Raw genomic sequence first — 15,062 nt, 5'->3', positions numbered from 1 at the left:
TTGGGACAAGGATCACAGTGGGAGATTGCATATTCAATTCAAGGAAGGGGATTTACATGTCTAGCGGCAGCAGCACTGTTGAAATGAATATTAATTTTGATGTCCCATCAGTATGATATTTGGCCTTCTGTGATCTTACATAAAGACTGATTCATTTCTAATCACTGAGTGACTTGTGAATTATCTTACATACACAAATGACCTGCCAGAGAAATTAATGAAGAAACTCATTAGCAAGTGACGCTTAGTAAAGTGCTCAATTATGTCCTGAATGACTTAATATCCAAAAACATGTGATGAGAAGCAATTGCAAAGCTCAAAGGTAGAAGACAGAGGCTGGTGGTGGAGGGTTGTTTTTCAGACTGGAGGCCTGTGACCAGTGGAGTGCCACAAGGATTGGTGCTGGGTGCTTTTTGCCATTTACATAAATGATTTGGATGTGAGCATAAGATGTACAGTTAGTAAGTTTGCAGATGACACCAAAATTGGAGGTATAGTGGACAGCGAAGAGGGTTACCTCCAGATTACAACAGGATCTGGATCAGATGGGCCAATGGGCTGAGAAGTGGCAGATGGAGTTTAATTCAGAAAAGTACAAGGTGCTGCATTTTTGGAAAGCAAAGGGAGTGTTGCTGAACAAAGAGACTTTGGAGCGCAGATTCATAGCTCCTTGAAAGTGGAGTCGCAGGTAGATAGGATAGTGAAGAAGGCTTTTGATATGCTTTCTTTTATTGGTCAGAGTATTGAGTACAGGAGTTGGGAGGTCATTGGTTAGGCCACTGTTCAAATATTGCTTGCAATTCTGGTGTCCTTCCTATCGGAAAGGTGTTGTGAAACTTGAAAGGGTTCAGAAACAATTCACAAGGATGTTGCCAGGGTTGGAGGATTTGAGCTATAGGGAGAGCTGGGGCTGTTTTCCCTGGAGGGTCAGAGGTTGAGGGGTGACCTTGTAGAGGTTTATAAAATCATGAGTGGCATGGATAGGATAAATAGACAAAGTCTTTTTCCTGGGGTCAGGGAGTCCAGAACTAGAGGGCATAGGTTTAGGGTGAGAGGGGAAAGATATAAAAGAGACCTACAGGGCAATGTTTTTCACACCAGGAATGAGCTGCCAGAGGAAGTGGTGGAGGCTGGTACAATTGTAACATTTAAAAGGCATTTGGATGGTTATATGAATAAGAAGGGTTTGGAGGGATATGGGCTAGGTGCTGGCAGGTGGGACTAGATTGGGTTGGGATCATGGACGGGTTGGACCAAAGGGTCTGTTTCCGTGCTGTACATCTCTATGACTCAAACCTAGAAATGGACTGAGTGTTGGGGTTTGAGTCTTTATTCTCCAAGGTAGGAAGAGAGATTGTGAGAGAAACATTATCAAAAGCACACCGAGATTTTATCCATGAAAACAGTAGTGAAAGCTTCCTTTTGGTATTCGAAGGTGGGTAGTGATACTGAAAAGTTGATGAAAAATTGTAAAATGTGTCTCAGATTGAGAGATGATTCAAAGTTTGTTTTCATTCCCTAACCCAATACAAGAACACCATTGGAATGAGTTCATGCTGATTTCTTTGAAGTGGAAAGCTAAGATATTTAGTTTTGGATGAGAGCTATCGTAAGCAAACTAATGTAGAGTATGTGCCCATTGCCGTAGTTCCCAAAGCTATTGCAATTTTGAGAATTTGGTACAATTTGTGAGTTGTTAGAACTGTTGTAAGGTAATAGTTCATGATATATTTTCAAACAGTTTAAAACATTTGAGCCAGAATGGAGTCAAACACACTCTAGTACCTCCCAACAACAAATGGTGCTGCAGAAAAAAAGTTTGCTACATGATGAGCCAGACTAATTTTTATGCTTCTCTTCAACACAACCTGGACAATTTTATCTCACCGTAAGGAATAACACCATAGTGTGCAACAGGTTCCTCACCTTGCAAGTTAGTTATAACTACAACACAGTTTAGTTTGCTTAAACCTCTCATCCATAGCAAAGTAAAAGGAAAAAAATGCGAAGTTATGATGCATTTGCTTTACAAGGCCTGAAACAAAGTGTTCAGGTCTAGTCAGAAGGTCATGGTGAAACATCAGGGAAATAAGGAGAAGTATTTGATTGGATTTGTTTGATAGAGAGTACGTGCATTCACGTGTTTAGTAAAGATTAGAGAGAGTATCAGTGATCATATAAATGATTTGTAGATAATTTGCTTGAAAGAGGGCATCGCTGAAAGAGAGAGCACAATAAACCTCAGAGTCCACTCTCCCACCAAAGTATAAAATGAGTCAGGGTTTTTAATTAAAACAGATCAATCAGTGTCACAGTCCCAGCTATTAACTGGAGTCTGCTGTCAAAGTTCTTGTTGGATATAGACTAAGGTATGGAGAGGACATGTCCAGTCTAGCAGAAAATATCCAGGCAAAGATAGAAAAAAGGTTAGATGTTTTTAATTGGATGTATTTGGAAAGGTATTTGTTGTTTTCATTATATCTCATCAAATCATATTCAATTTTTGTTGTATGTACACTGGTATTAAGAATCTTTTTATGTGACTAATTCTACCCGAGTAATGGTCACGCATGCTTTAATCTTAAATATAGTAGAATGCAACCCAACCTGTTAAATTTTATTGATGTTAGTTTATTCATTTTGTACTCTGGAATCTTATGTCTGTGCACCACTTTAAGTTTAAATGTATGTGTCTTTTTAAGCAGGGAGGGATTGTGGCGTGTTGCAAGATCTGAGCAATTTGTCACACTGTCGTCTTTGTTGCTCTCTGGGGAAGTGTAAATAAAGATATTTCAACAATGGTTGCCTGTAACTGAGCTTTGTCAGTCTAACAATTTGCCACCGTTTCTAATATGGACAGATGGTCCATAATTCCAGGTTCATGCCCAGCCTTCAAGTTGAGAATCTAGTGCACTTACTCCAGCAACGCTGGAGATCTTCTTTGATTTCCTTCCTTAAAAACAAGGACTTGAGGGGTAACTTTTTCATGCAGAGGGTGTTGCTTTTCAGGCATGTCTGGTACAAGCTGCCAGAGAAAGTGTTTGGAGTGGGTACAATTAGCACATTTAAAAGGCATCTGCATGGGTATGTCAAAAGGAAGGATTTAGAGGGACATGGGCCAAGTGCTGGCAACTGGGGCTAGGTCAGATTGGGATGTCTGGTCAGCACAGATGAGTTCAACTGAAGGGGTCTTTTCCATCCTGTATGACTCTTGAGTCAATGCCTCACCCTCCCTCATCAAACTCTTGTTTCAATATTTTGTTTCAGATACATAACTGAAAAGAGTTCAGTTGTCCCCAGCCACATAAAACATGACATACAATTAGTCATTAATGCAAAATTAAGTGGAATGCTTAATTTGTCACAAAAGCGAGGAGGCTAGGAACCTGCTCCTAAATTGGGACTATAACTAGCAATAATTCACAGTCGATGGCAAGCTGAATTTTCAGAGAGATTTGGCCTGTGTTTCGAATTTAGATGAATCTCCTCTGTCGATGCAGCTCTAGATTTTTGTATGACAGCAGTTGGCCCAGCTGTAGAGAGGAAGAATGCTGTCTCTTTTATGGTGTATCTGGCAAACAGAGACAATAAATCCAGCTCTTGGAACATTCCCAAATTCTTGACCTAGTCTCGAGCATTGAGCACTTTGACCTTGGTCATTATTGCTTTCCTGTCTACGAGCTGGGAATGCAGGATGTAATAATGGACAATGCGGTTTTCTGCGGGCAACAGTTAAACAGCCATCCACTCATTTTTACAATTGCTTCCTTTATAACATATGCAAAGTAATCTGTCCTGGATTATCAGTGTGGGTAGTACAAATGGAAAATGCAGGAACCATTTTAGCATTTGTGGAAAGAGCAAACAACTATGCAACTTGGATGAGACCAACCCCTGTCATCCCCTCCACTTTCTTTCCAAGATGCTAAGTGACAGCATGTTCTTTATTAATCTGTACTTAGATTTTCAACATCCAGTATTGCCTTTCATTGTTTCGAGTTGTCCATATAAGGGTCTGGCACTCCCTCAGTAAGGATTATCTAGTGAAGCCTCAGCACCCCACCTCACTGACCTGAGTGGTCCAAAGTTGCTGTGTTCAGCCAAAGGTCGAGCTTCAAATACTAAAGAGGGTTTAATGATGCACTCAAAGTAGCCAGATTTTGAGTGGAAGGCTGAGATTTCAGTTGGATTCAGGAAGCAGAGCAGACCCTTCTGGTGTTGGGCAGCGAATCAAGAATGAATCAAGTTGGGCAGGGTGATGGGAGTGGTAAGGTTGTGGAACAAGGAACTTCAGTGTCATATCCTGAGTAGTTAGGAATGTGAACAAACTAATTCTTCTCCTTTTCTGGATTGGGGAGTTGCCTTGTTCAGTGTCTGGTGAGTTAGATTTGTATTTAAAAGAATCAGCTCTTGGTATACCAGTTCAGGATATTAATTGTAATTAAAATTTTCATTTGTTGATTGTTTCCAGTGATAACTGGGATCTCTCAATGTCTATGAGCTACATTTCTGACTTGACACTCTCATTGCTGTCTTTCATTTTGACAGGAATGCTTTATGATTAAAAAAAACACAATGAAACCGGTGTTTTTTAAATTCATTTGCAGGATGAAGACGTTGCTGGCTAGGCCAGCATTTATTGCCCATCCCTCAGTGCCCAGAGGGCACTTAAGAGTCAATCACAATGTTGTGAGTTTGGAGTCATATATAGTTCAGACCACATAAGGATAGCAGTTTCCTTTCCTAAAGAATATTAGTGAATTGAATGGGTTTTTCCCATCAATTAGCAATGGTTTTGTGGTCATTAGAATTCTTAATTCCAGCTTTTATTGAATTCAAATTCCACCATCTGCCAGGTGGGTTTTGAACCTGGGTACCCAGAACATTACCTGGGTCTCTGGGTTGACAGTCTAGTAATACTCCCACTACGCCATTGCTTCCCCCAGAATGGGACATTTTGGTCCGTGTGTACTTCAAAACATGGAAAGTGCATCCAGTGCATTTGCTTTTACTTGTGTTTCCCTCTGGGTTGGCATAGGGCAGCCCTTGAGTCACCTGTAGCATGTCTGTGCAGATTAAGGAAGTTCCTTAATTGTTAAAGTGCAATGGGTGTGGTCTCTGATATGTATCAATCCTACTTAAAATGAATCCATCTCTCTTCAGAAAGGTTTAAATATTTTCCAAGGATTCAGATTTGTGTCTTCCAAAATTTTTTTGGATGGTTCAGTACATTTTGTTCTATGATGAATAATTTCAGTTTTACTTTTGACAATAGCTAGGATGGGCTCGAAGCTGATATTGTCACTTAGGTTTTGACTCACAAATTCAAGAAGAGTTCAATTACAGTAAATGAAGGGGGCTGCCAGGGATTACGCTATTCCACCAGTTAGAGAATCCAGTCACTGGTCACTTATTGCGGACTCCCATTTTGGCAGCTATCCAAGCACAACAGGGTATTATGATGCTACTGGGCTTAATGATAGCTGGAGGTGTGCAAGGTTGGGGAACTGAGGGTATGTTGACCTGGCTGAATCCAATGGGTTGGAGAGCAGGAGAGGTTGGTACAAATGAAGGAGAATTGACATGTGGACCACAGGAGAAAGGCGGTCAAGTGTGGAGCATTAGCTGAGTGGCCCATGTTGAAAAAAGTTTCCTGAGCAAGCTTGTGGTACGCTGACTGAAGCATGGGGAGCGGGGATGATGGTGTTAGGAATCTGTGTTTAATGTGGAAAAAGAACTGCGGGGGAAGAGAGTAAGAGAGACTGTGTATATGTGTTTTCCAGAGGTGATTGGCTGGAACTGATGACTCGAGAAAGGATGTTAATGCTGGTTGGCAGTGTTTGTATCCCAGCTGGTGCACAATATCTAATTTTCCCCGCAATGCATTCCTTTTCAGTCTGATCTGAACACTTTCCAAGTCACTGCAGCCGTCAGCTAAAAGGAATTAGCTTCTTTCCTATTGGTTGAGGGTTTTTTTTTTGGAGGTGGGCTCTTGCCTGCTTGGGGCCTACATTTGAGACCAGTGTTGAGCTGCACAGGTCACATCAAGTTCAAAATCATTTACTGTACACTAGAGAGAATTCTGTTCAATTTCTATCTTCTGAACTAGAGTCAGCAGAAATAGAGCTCCCAGTGATGGGTGCTTTCACATTGATTTTCTGATTTGAACAGGAGCCATGCGTGACAGATTGAACATGTTCATCTTCCCCTTCCCTTCCCCCTCCCAGTCTATTTTATCTCGCTTTGTTTAAAGCTCTCGCATTGCCGAGACTTTGTGCTCATTCTGTGCTATTTATGTTGCATTGACTTGCTGTGCGATTGAATACTGATGGTGGCAGTCCGTGGGCCAGAGGTGTGTAGTGACAGCAGAGTTCCCTCATAAATACAAAAGACAATGTTATTTTCTACTGGAACAACCTTGTGGAGACTTCAAACTTGTTTTGCTTTTTAATCTTTGAAGAGTTAGAGGTGGACAGAGCTATTTATAAGAACAAATTGTGTACATAGAGTGCCTTTTAAGATAACAATATCCCCTAAAGTGTTTAACTCAGCTGCTCCAAGCTTGTATTTCTTTCAAGGTTTTTCCTTCTTCACTGGTAGAAGAATCTAGGGCTGTAAGCTTGTAGTTAACTCTGGAAATTTGATACTGTCCTGTCCTTTAGTTGTCAAGAAAGCAGAATGTTGCAGCTACTAACAACTTACAGGGGACAAGTCGTGGTAGCTTAATGAGAAGTGGGTGCCTCCGAATTGAAGAAATGTAGTTTAATAATGTCAGAACAAGTCAGCAAAGGGATTTTCTTGCTGCGCCAGTGACTGATGGAAACCTTGCCAAAAGCATTTGTTATTCTTGATTTAATGGGCCAGAGGGCACTTGTGGGAAAAATGCTAGATCCCACGACCCCTCTGTACTATATATATCAAATTTGTGCTGTTTTAGTTATTAATGTTTTACTGCTTTTGTCAACTGCTCTAAAGGTATATATGCTGAAGTGTTCCATTCCCCCTCTAATATTAAAAAATTTCACAACACCAGGTTATAGTCCAACAGGTTTAATTGGAAGCACTAGTTTTTGGAGTGCTGGTGTTGTGATTTTTAACTTTGTACACCCCAGTCCAATACCGACATCTCCAAATCATGACTCCCTAATGTTGGCCTGGCCAGGATTTTCTCTGTAATGCCACATTCCATTGATGTGCAGTGTGTGCAGCGAGAGAATGACTGACTTTCAGCCTCGGAACTGGAGTGTTAACTTATCCCTGGCTGTCATCCAGTGTTAGAGAGATTAAATAGCATCTTTTTGATCAATTTGTGTAAATTTTCATCTGAATAGCAAATTCAATATCATGGTGCTTTTTACTTAATTTGGCAACATTAGACGTGAAGGATTTTGAAACAAAAAAAGCAAAAACTCAGCAGGTCTGGCAGCCTCTGTGGAAAGAATCTTCTGTGGAAAGAATCTTCTGAGGACACAAAACGTTAACTCTGATTTCTCTCCACAGGTGCTGCCAGACTTGCTGAGTTTTTCCAGCAAGTTTTATTTTTGTTTCTGATTTACAACATCGGCAGTTTTTTCAGGTTTTTTAAGGAGTTTGACATTTCCAGTCTCTTAGTTTAGCTGTTCTTTTGAAGATAAATTTCTTTTGTCTTGTTGGTCAAGGAGGTACAGCGTATTAAACTCTCCAATGATACCTATTTGTCAATGGTGATCATGAACTTTGAGGGTTTTAATTACTGGTATCAATTGATTATATCTCATTGTCAGTATGCCTCTTTCTGGTGATTGATATGCTCATGACATCATCACAGTATCATAGCATGTGACCTAAGGGTATAAAGGTTTCAGACGCCATCTTAACTCTGATCACTTTAAGCACAACACTGATGGAAGAATGCTACTGTGCTCAATTAGGGTGGGTGGTCAAGTTTGAGTGGTGAGGCCACTGTGTTCATGTCAGAGGCTGGAGCGGTGCGTCAAGTCCAGGAGCAGTACCGGATCCTTTATTTTTGTCCCAGACTCTTCCCTTTATAACTGAACAGCAGAATACGTCTCTGTTGCTCTCTTACTTGAATATGTAGAGTGTGTAATAAACATTTGTTGGATCTTTCATTACCACAGAACTCATTGTAGTGATTGGAACCAGCTGGGTCTTGTTAGCTGTAAGATCCTTGATTGGTCCAGGTTAACAACCCTGATCTGGAAAGCCCTGGCTGACCAATATAACCAGGAGAATTAGAATCTCTTCAATTCAGGAGACTGACTCTGAGCGAGCTGGCTGGCCACAACTAAATAGAGGTTGACTTCACTTGCCTCTGTAGTTATTTCATTCATGTTTAGTTCTTATGTTATAAGGGAAAACATAAGCATTGCTAAGTTGGGCATAAATGTTCTGCTGGAGGTAAAAAAAAACACATCAGCGCCATTGCCTGTATCAACATGTGACATCTGCCTCTTTTGAGATACTAATATATGCAAGATTCCAGGATGCCAGTCTGCAAAAACTTTCAAGTGTGAAGGCTACCTGGAGATTAATTAGAAATTCTGTTCATCTGACAAATATATAATTCACCACACATTTTCTGGGTGAGTTTCATGTCAGTGTTTTTAGTTTTCCTTCTGACAGAATTGCCAGAAGTAAAACTCTAATTAGCGGAGAGTGTAGAGACTCTACGCTGCTCTACTTCAGCACTTGCAGCTACTGAAACGTGTACGGTCAGGAATAGAACAGCATGGTCTTTCTCTGACTAAACGCACACAAAATACCATTAAGGGGACTATAAATCAATTCCCTCATGGTTAACTCAGTCTCTGTGACTGGCCATTTCAGTTTTAATATGCCTTGCCTGACTGTAGCTTTATTGGGCACTGGGAAAATCCACCATGGCAGTGAGGGCAATTGAGAAAAATGGCACCAGTCCATCATTTTTGTTTCATTTCAACACCTCTACCGTGTTTGGACAAGTGTTTGTATTTTACAGCAGATAGGATGTTGGCATGTCAGAGAGCAAAATGAGAAAGGATCATTGTCTCATTAAGTTTGTCCTGCTTGGCTGAATATTTAATGGTATTTTGTAATCCTCCATTGCTTTTAACTTTTTGGTTTAATTTACCAAATAATTCACCAATCATTTACTACATCAACTGTATTGGGTGAGGATTTTATTTTCCAAGAACCATTTTGAACTTACTTTACAAAGTGATACAGGTATAAATGAAAATATTATTCTGGGTTTACATACATTAATCTCCTCTTTACTAAAGTGCAATCTTTCTATTGAGCTTGATGTTCTCAAATCTTTCCCTATAGCTCGCTCCCTTCACACCTAAACCTCCATTCTTGTCCTCTTTGTGGACCTGTCTAGTGGATTATCCAAGGTAGGGATTGTGTTGAGGGGTGATGTATAGCACATGCTCCCTCATCTCCTGGACCTTCTTCATGTTCTGAAACTTCTGCCTGTGCCCTGCCCTTCCTGTCCATGCTCTCGTTGTTTTGAGGATGAATTTCCCCTATTCCTCTTATCATCTGCATCTTTCACAAAGCTCAGTTAATTCCTTCTACAAAGTTTATTTGTACAGCAATTACCTATGTCTTTTCCTAAGCCCCACTGGTTGTCTGTGCCCTTGTGTCTCTCTGTGGACTCAGTCCATCTCGTATGAATGAACTTCTCCAGTACCTTCTGATTCTGGATTCCCCATCTATTTGCTACTTTCACAACTGTGCTATCACAGAATGATGATTCAGTGACTACTTGCTGTCTGAAATTACCTTTGCCCTGTTGCTCCTTTCTCTCTGCCCTGAAAAGTCCTAAAAATACTGAACTGTTTCCTGTCCATTTATCATTCCTTCTGATTTTGATCCCCACAATTTGATTAAAATAAGTGAGTTGTGTCATTGCTGTTATGTTTAAAGAACATATTTTTAACCAACCTCTTTGTACGTGTTATGACACACCTCCAGGGCACTTGGGACTTGAATCTGGACCTTTTGACCAGATTTGGGGCACTATCACTGCACCATGACATGTCTTCAATTGACATTGTATAAATGAACTTTGAAAAGGCCTTTGATTAAGTGTCATATAATAGACTTGTTAACTACAAGGAGACTTGTTGAAAGCATTAAAGCACACAGCGGTGAAAATCTAGAAGCTGGGATGAGAGACAGTAAACTGCAAATAGTGTTAAATGGTTGTTTTTCAAACTGGTTGGAAGTATACAGCATTGTTAAGCCCATTTCGCCTCTATATGTACAGCAGTGACCTGAACTTGGATTTAAAAGGCATGATTTCAGAGTTTGCAGATGAGAGCAAAATTCAGAAATTGAGTAAAGAAAGAAGAGCATGTGAATTTTACGAGAATGTAGACAGATTGGTGAAATAGGAAGATGCGTCTCTGTTTTGTAAATATGATGATTATTCTGTCTGCCTGTCCTAGAGAGAGGGCAGAACTGAGCTGCATGAGATTTGTTGTAGGACTTGCTTTTTCTCTTCAATTGTACAAATAAAGCCAGGACTGTTGCTTTGTAGACTGGGTGACCATTTTCTGGAACACCTCTTATCTACCTCAACTTCTGCCTAATACCTTATAGCCCTCAGAACCCGACAGAGTTTAACTGTTTCAGAGCATGAACACCGTCTTGCATGTTCGTAACCCATCTTCACACTGGCCATATTCTCTATTCTCTCCAGCCAACCCATTTTAAAATGCACTCATTTCTCATCAGCGCCCAATCAATATTTACTTCTCTCCCAATTTGCTGTCATCAATCCCTTTCTGTGCATCCCTATTTTTTTTCCTTTTGTCTTGGCACTGTGTTCCTGGCTGCACAGGGAACAGTGTTTTAGTGAGCCTGTTGCTGTTGTTGCCATTCTTAGAGTAAGGACACTGGTGTTGTTTCCTGTAACCCTGCCACCATCCGAACCAGCCATCCAAAACCAAACAAATAAGGGCATTCTCACAGCCACTTTAAGAAATTAGTTTGCTGAGATTTTTCCAGATGCGTATCTATTTCAGGGATCCTGTTCCGATTGAGCTTCCTGATACAAGGGGATTTATATTGTTTTGTTTTGTTGATTGCCTGGGTTACTGCTTATAATTTGTGAACTTGCTTCTTGTTTTTACAATTCAATAGGATTTTCTCTGACTCAGGCCTCCCTTTTTCCTCCACAGCATACTTCCCCTCATCAAGCCATCCCTTCTAAACTCCCTCCCTTTCACACAAAGCAATCATATCCTTTAGTTTTCATTTTAACAGCTTTTCTTCCTTAACTGTTTCCATACCTTTTAAAAAAAATACAGCCAACAGTACAGTGCTGAATTGCACAAACTACAGAAAACCTGAATTCCTCTTATACCACACTGAATCATGTGTGAATATTATCAACTTGTGTGTGAAAACAAACTGAAGCTTTATTGCAGCAAAACTTAGCACTTTCAGCAGGTGAGGATAATAAAGTTGCTTTGTGTGCTTACACTGTATTAGAAACCTTGTGATTTGATAATACCTTTAATTTTAGATATAGCTTCTATATAAAGATAATAGAGCAATTCCATGTACACCTGTTGCTTGTCACTTTGAAATTACAGGCTCCTTGTCACTCATGGTAATGAAATTAAGCTGCTTTCCTCATTTTCACAGTCTCTGTCTAGCAGAAATAAGATTGTCAACGTTAGTTAATTTCTTACCTTTATTCATTCATAAGATGAGAGTATTGCAGGCTAACATTTATTACCTGTTGCAGTTGAGAAGGTGGTGTTGAATTGGATTCTTGAGCTGCTGCAATCCATGGGGTGCAGGTACACTCATAATCCTATTCAGATGGGAATTCCGGGATGTTAATCCAGTGACTATGAAGGAACATTCCAAAATGTGAATGTGTAAATATATTCCTGGAGAACTCATCGCATGTTGACTTGTCTCGAGCTGCTCTCCATATTCCTGCTGTCAGTAAAACTATAAACTGTAAACTTGTAAAATGTTTATTCAAAACTCCTCTCATCTCTTACCTCAATTTTAAAACCTTCCAACCTAAAATTAAATGGCCCTTTGACCCTGTTGAGTGCCCAAGCATGTTTGCATTACAGTGGATATTTTTTTCCACCCCAGAGTGCTGCTGACAACTTGATGGTGGTAGTGGTAGTTGGGAAATCTACAAACTTGTATGTGTGGTTTATTCATAGAATCATTGAATCCCTACAGTATGGAAGCAGGCCCTTTAGCCCATCAAGTCCACTCCGACTCTCCAAAGAACATCCCAGCCTCCTACTCTAAATCTATAACCCTGCATTTTCCATGGCTAATTCACCTAACCTGGATCTATCTACCACCTAACAGTAATTCCATGGCACATCCCTGAACACCATGGCCAATTTAGCATGGCCAGTCCACCTAACCTGCACATCTTTGGACTGTGAGAGAAAATTGGATCATGACGAAAGCCATGCAGATTGTGCAGACAGTTGCCCAAGGGTGGAATTGAACCTGGGTCTCTGACACTGTGAGGAAGCAGAACTAATCACTGATCTGACAAGCTGCCCTATGCAAAGCTATAGTATTGTGGCTTACAACCAAGTTGTGCAGTGTCAGCCTTGCTGATCTCTCCAGCATTAGGAACTCACCACTCCATTGCAGTTCATGGGAATGAGGGTAATGGGAACAGTGATCGTCTCCTGGCTGGAAGCTCAATACAGCAACATGGTCAGAGAAGCAGAGAAACGTACAAGAAAGGGTGAAAATAACCCACTAAGGGAAGAACAGGAGAGAAACACAAATTGGGAGAGGAGGAACAGTACCCTCATTTCTTGCACTGCAGATGCTGCCTGGGCTGCTGACTATTTCCAGTGTTTTTTCAGCCTTATTTCCTTTTGTTGAGTTTTTCATATTGTGCACAGTTCCTTCCTGTAACAGATTTTTTGTTGCATATCCTGTGGTTCAGTGTGAATGGTGTTTCAGGAGATTCTTTTGTAATTAGTTTTAATAAATTGACCCTGTGGTTCCACTTAAAATAGTGGTTGAGAGCATCGTGTCGTGGAGCAGCTCCATGAGTCCGTTCACTGATTATTGCCTTCTTTTTGACAGGCCTGCATCGATGAAAACCTAGACATGGTCACTTTTCTGGTGGAGCATGGAGCTAACGTTAATCAGCCCGACAATGAAGGTTGGACAGCATTACACGCTGCTGCCTCGTGTGGTTTCATGGAGATTGCAGAGTGAGTGGAGATGCAACAAATTGCTAGGAACAATTCACCCTCACTGATAAATCATTGTTTGGGGGTGGGGGGGAGGGCGCATTGAGTACCCTTTCAGCATAGGTATTAATTTCACCACCTGTCTCCTATTCAAACTTGGCTCATAGTCTGAAGCTTAAAACCTGAGCAGTAGATAACTAGTAGCTCCTGAAATTCTGACTACTCCTAAAGGAGACATTGCCTTGAAAATGCAAAGGGGCAAAAGATTTGTAATGTAGATGATCTAATATTCCTTCAGTCATATTATCAGTGTTAAAAGCACTGTTTACGAATGTTTGGGAGAAATTAATTGATTTGAGGCAGAGAATTTACTTTTTGTAATTGTCCAGAGCCAGACACTCAGTAAACAGTATCTTGAAATAGACAGTAAAGTTGATTGCAGTTTTTAACTCAATTGAATGAATGGAAATTGGTATTAAAAATTACTGTCCCTTGTTTGGGAATTATTTAGTCTGCATTCCAAAATGATTCCTCCAGGCATATTGGATGATCTATTTTGAATGTAAAATGGCTATTAACTGTCACCTGTTTGTCCCTGCTCAGGGCTGCTCTGAGTCTTAGACTCATGTTTTTGGGCTGTTCCTGTAAATTGAAGCAATCAATAAAGGCTTTCAGCTCTAAGCAGGAATAATTAGTGAATTCAGTTTGTAGAAGCAACAGAACTGAAGTTAGATCAGTGTGGTCAAGGCCACATTGACTTGGTACAAGGCGAATTCACCAACAAAATTTGGAATGTTCCACTGACTGGTTACCCTAGAAACAACAATATTGAGAATTATTTGGCCTGTTTTCACACCGTAGGAACACTACAATGGGGAAATATGAGAGACGCCATCTACAGTCCCTCAAATGTACCAAACTAACCCCCATTGCTACAAAATCTCTCATGCTGCTTAGTCACTTTATCTGCCGACTATCTCGCTCATCAATTTGCTCCACTCTCCACTTTCATTTGAGCCTATAGTCATCTTTTTATGTAAAGTAGCTCCATTTAAGTTAGCTGTTCACCTTCTCTCTCCCTTGAGTAACTTGTAGATATTGTGGTTTTGCCAGATGTTATTAGGAATCAGTTTATACATACACCTCTTGGAATCTTTAAAAGCCTAAATGAAATCTGATCTGACTCCCCGTACAATGTGTTTTGATGGAATGGTTAGCAAAGCATGAGGGATTTTATGTTTCATAATTGGACGCATTCGATATAAAAGCAGGGAAATAATGTTAAATCGTATAATGTGATGTAAAATATTGTGTTCAGTTCTATTCACCATACCTCAGGAAGGATGCTAGTGTCCTTGAGAAGGTGTAGAGGAATGCTTTGATGGATGGGAATTTAGCTACAATGTTAGTTTGGAGAAACTGGATTCCTTTTGAGCCATAATAACTTTATGACAACAGTTCACCAGTACTACAGCTTTAGTTTCCTTGGCAATATTTCTTAATGTAGGTGACCAATTTCCAGGACTAGGATTTCTCACTGATCAAATATTTGGAACATTGCAAAATTTAGAGTATTGTTTTGAATATGGTAGGATACAAATGGGTCAGACCAAATTAATTGTAAATACCAGGGACTTGCTGTCTACAGGTCTGGCATAATTTTTCCCATCTTCAAACAATCTCTTCCACTGCTTGAAAAAAAAACAGCAGGGTAAACTTGACCTACAATGAGTTTCAGTATTGCGCTTTTTAAAAGTGCCATTCCATTCAAAATTTTTGGCTTTAAAACAGTCACTTCTGATTTCAGTTCAGAATCAAAAATATGTAAACCTAAAAAGATACAATGTTCACAGGTCAATTTAGATATTAATTGGA

The 15,062-nt window shown here is 40.2% G+C and overlaps 1 protein-coding gene across 5 annotated transcripts in view; it reads left to right on the top strand.

The window, feature by feature from the left end:
- Window positions 1-15,062, top strand: part of LOC140493511 (protein phosphatase 1 regulatory subunit 12A-like) — a 160,487-nt gene that overhangs the window by 43,569 nt on the left and 101,856 nt on the right. For all 5 annotated transcript variants that reach the window (XM_072592017.1, XM_072592018.1, XM_072592019.1 and 2 more), the window contains exon 2: window positions 13,078-13,208. In XM_072592017.1, coding sequence (XP_072448118.1) covers window positions 13,078-13,208 — 131 coding nt within the window. The remainder of the gene's footprint in view (window positions 1-13,077; window positions 13,209-15,062) is intronic.

Source organism: Chiloscyllium punctatum, chromosome 22 (assembly GCF_047496795.1).
Source record: "Chiloscyllium punctatum isolate Juve2018m chromosome 22, sChiPun1.3, whole genome shotgun sequence".
Lineage (NCBI taxonomy): Eukaryota > Metazoa > Chordata > Chondrichthyes > Orectolobiformes > Hemiscylliidae > Chiloscyllium > Chiloscyllium punctatum.
The sequence above is the reverse complement of the archived record's forward strand: the minus strand, read 5'-3'. Positions and strand labels throughout refer to the sequence as shown.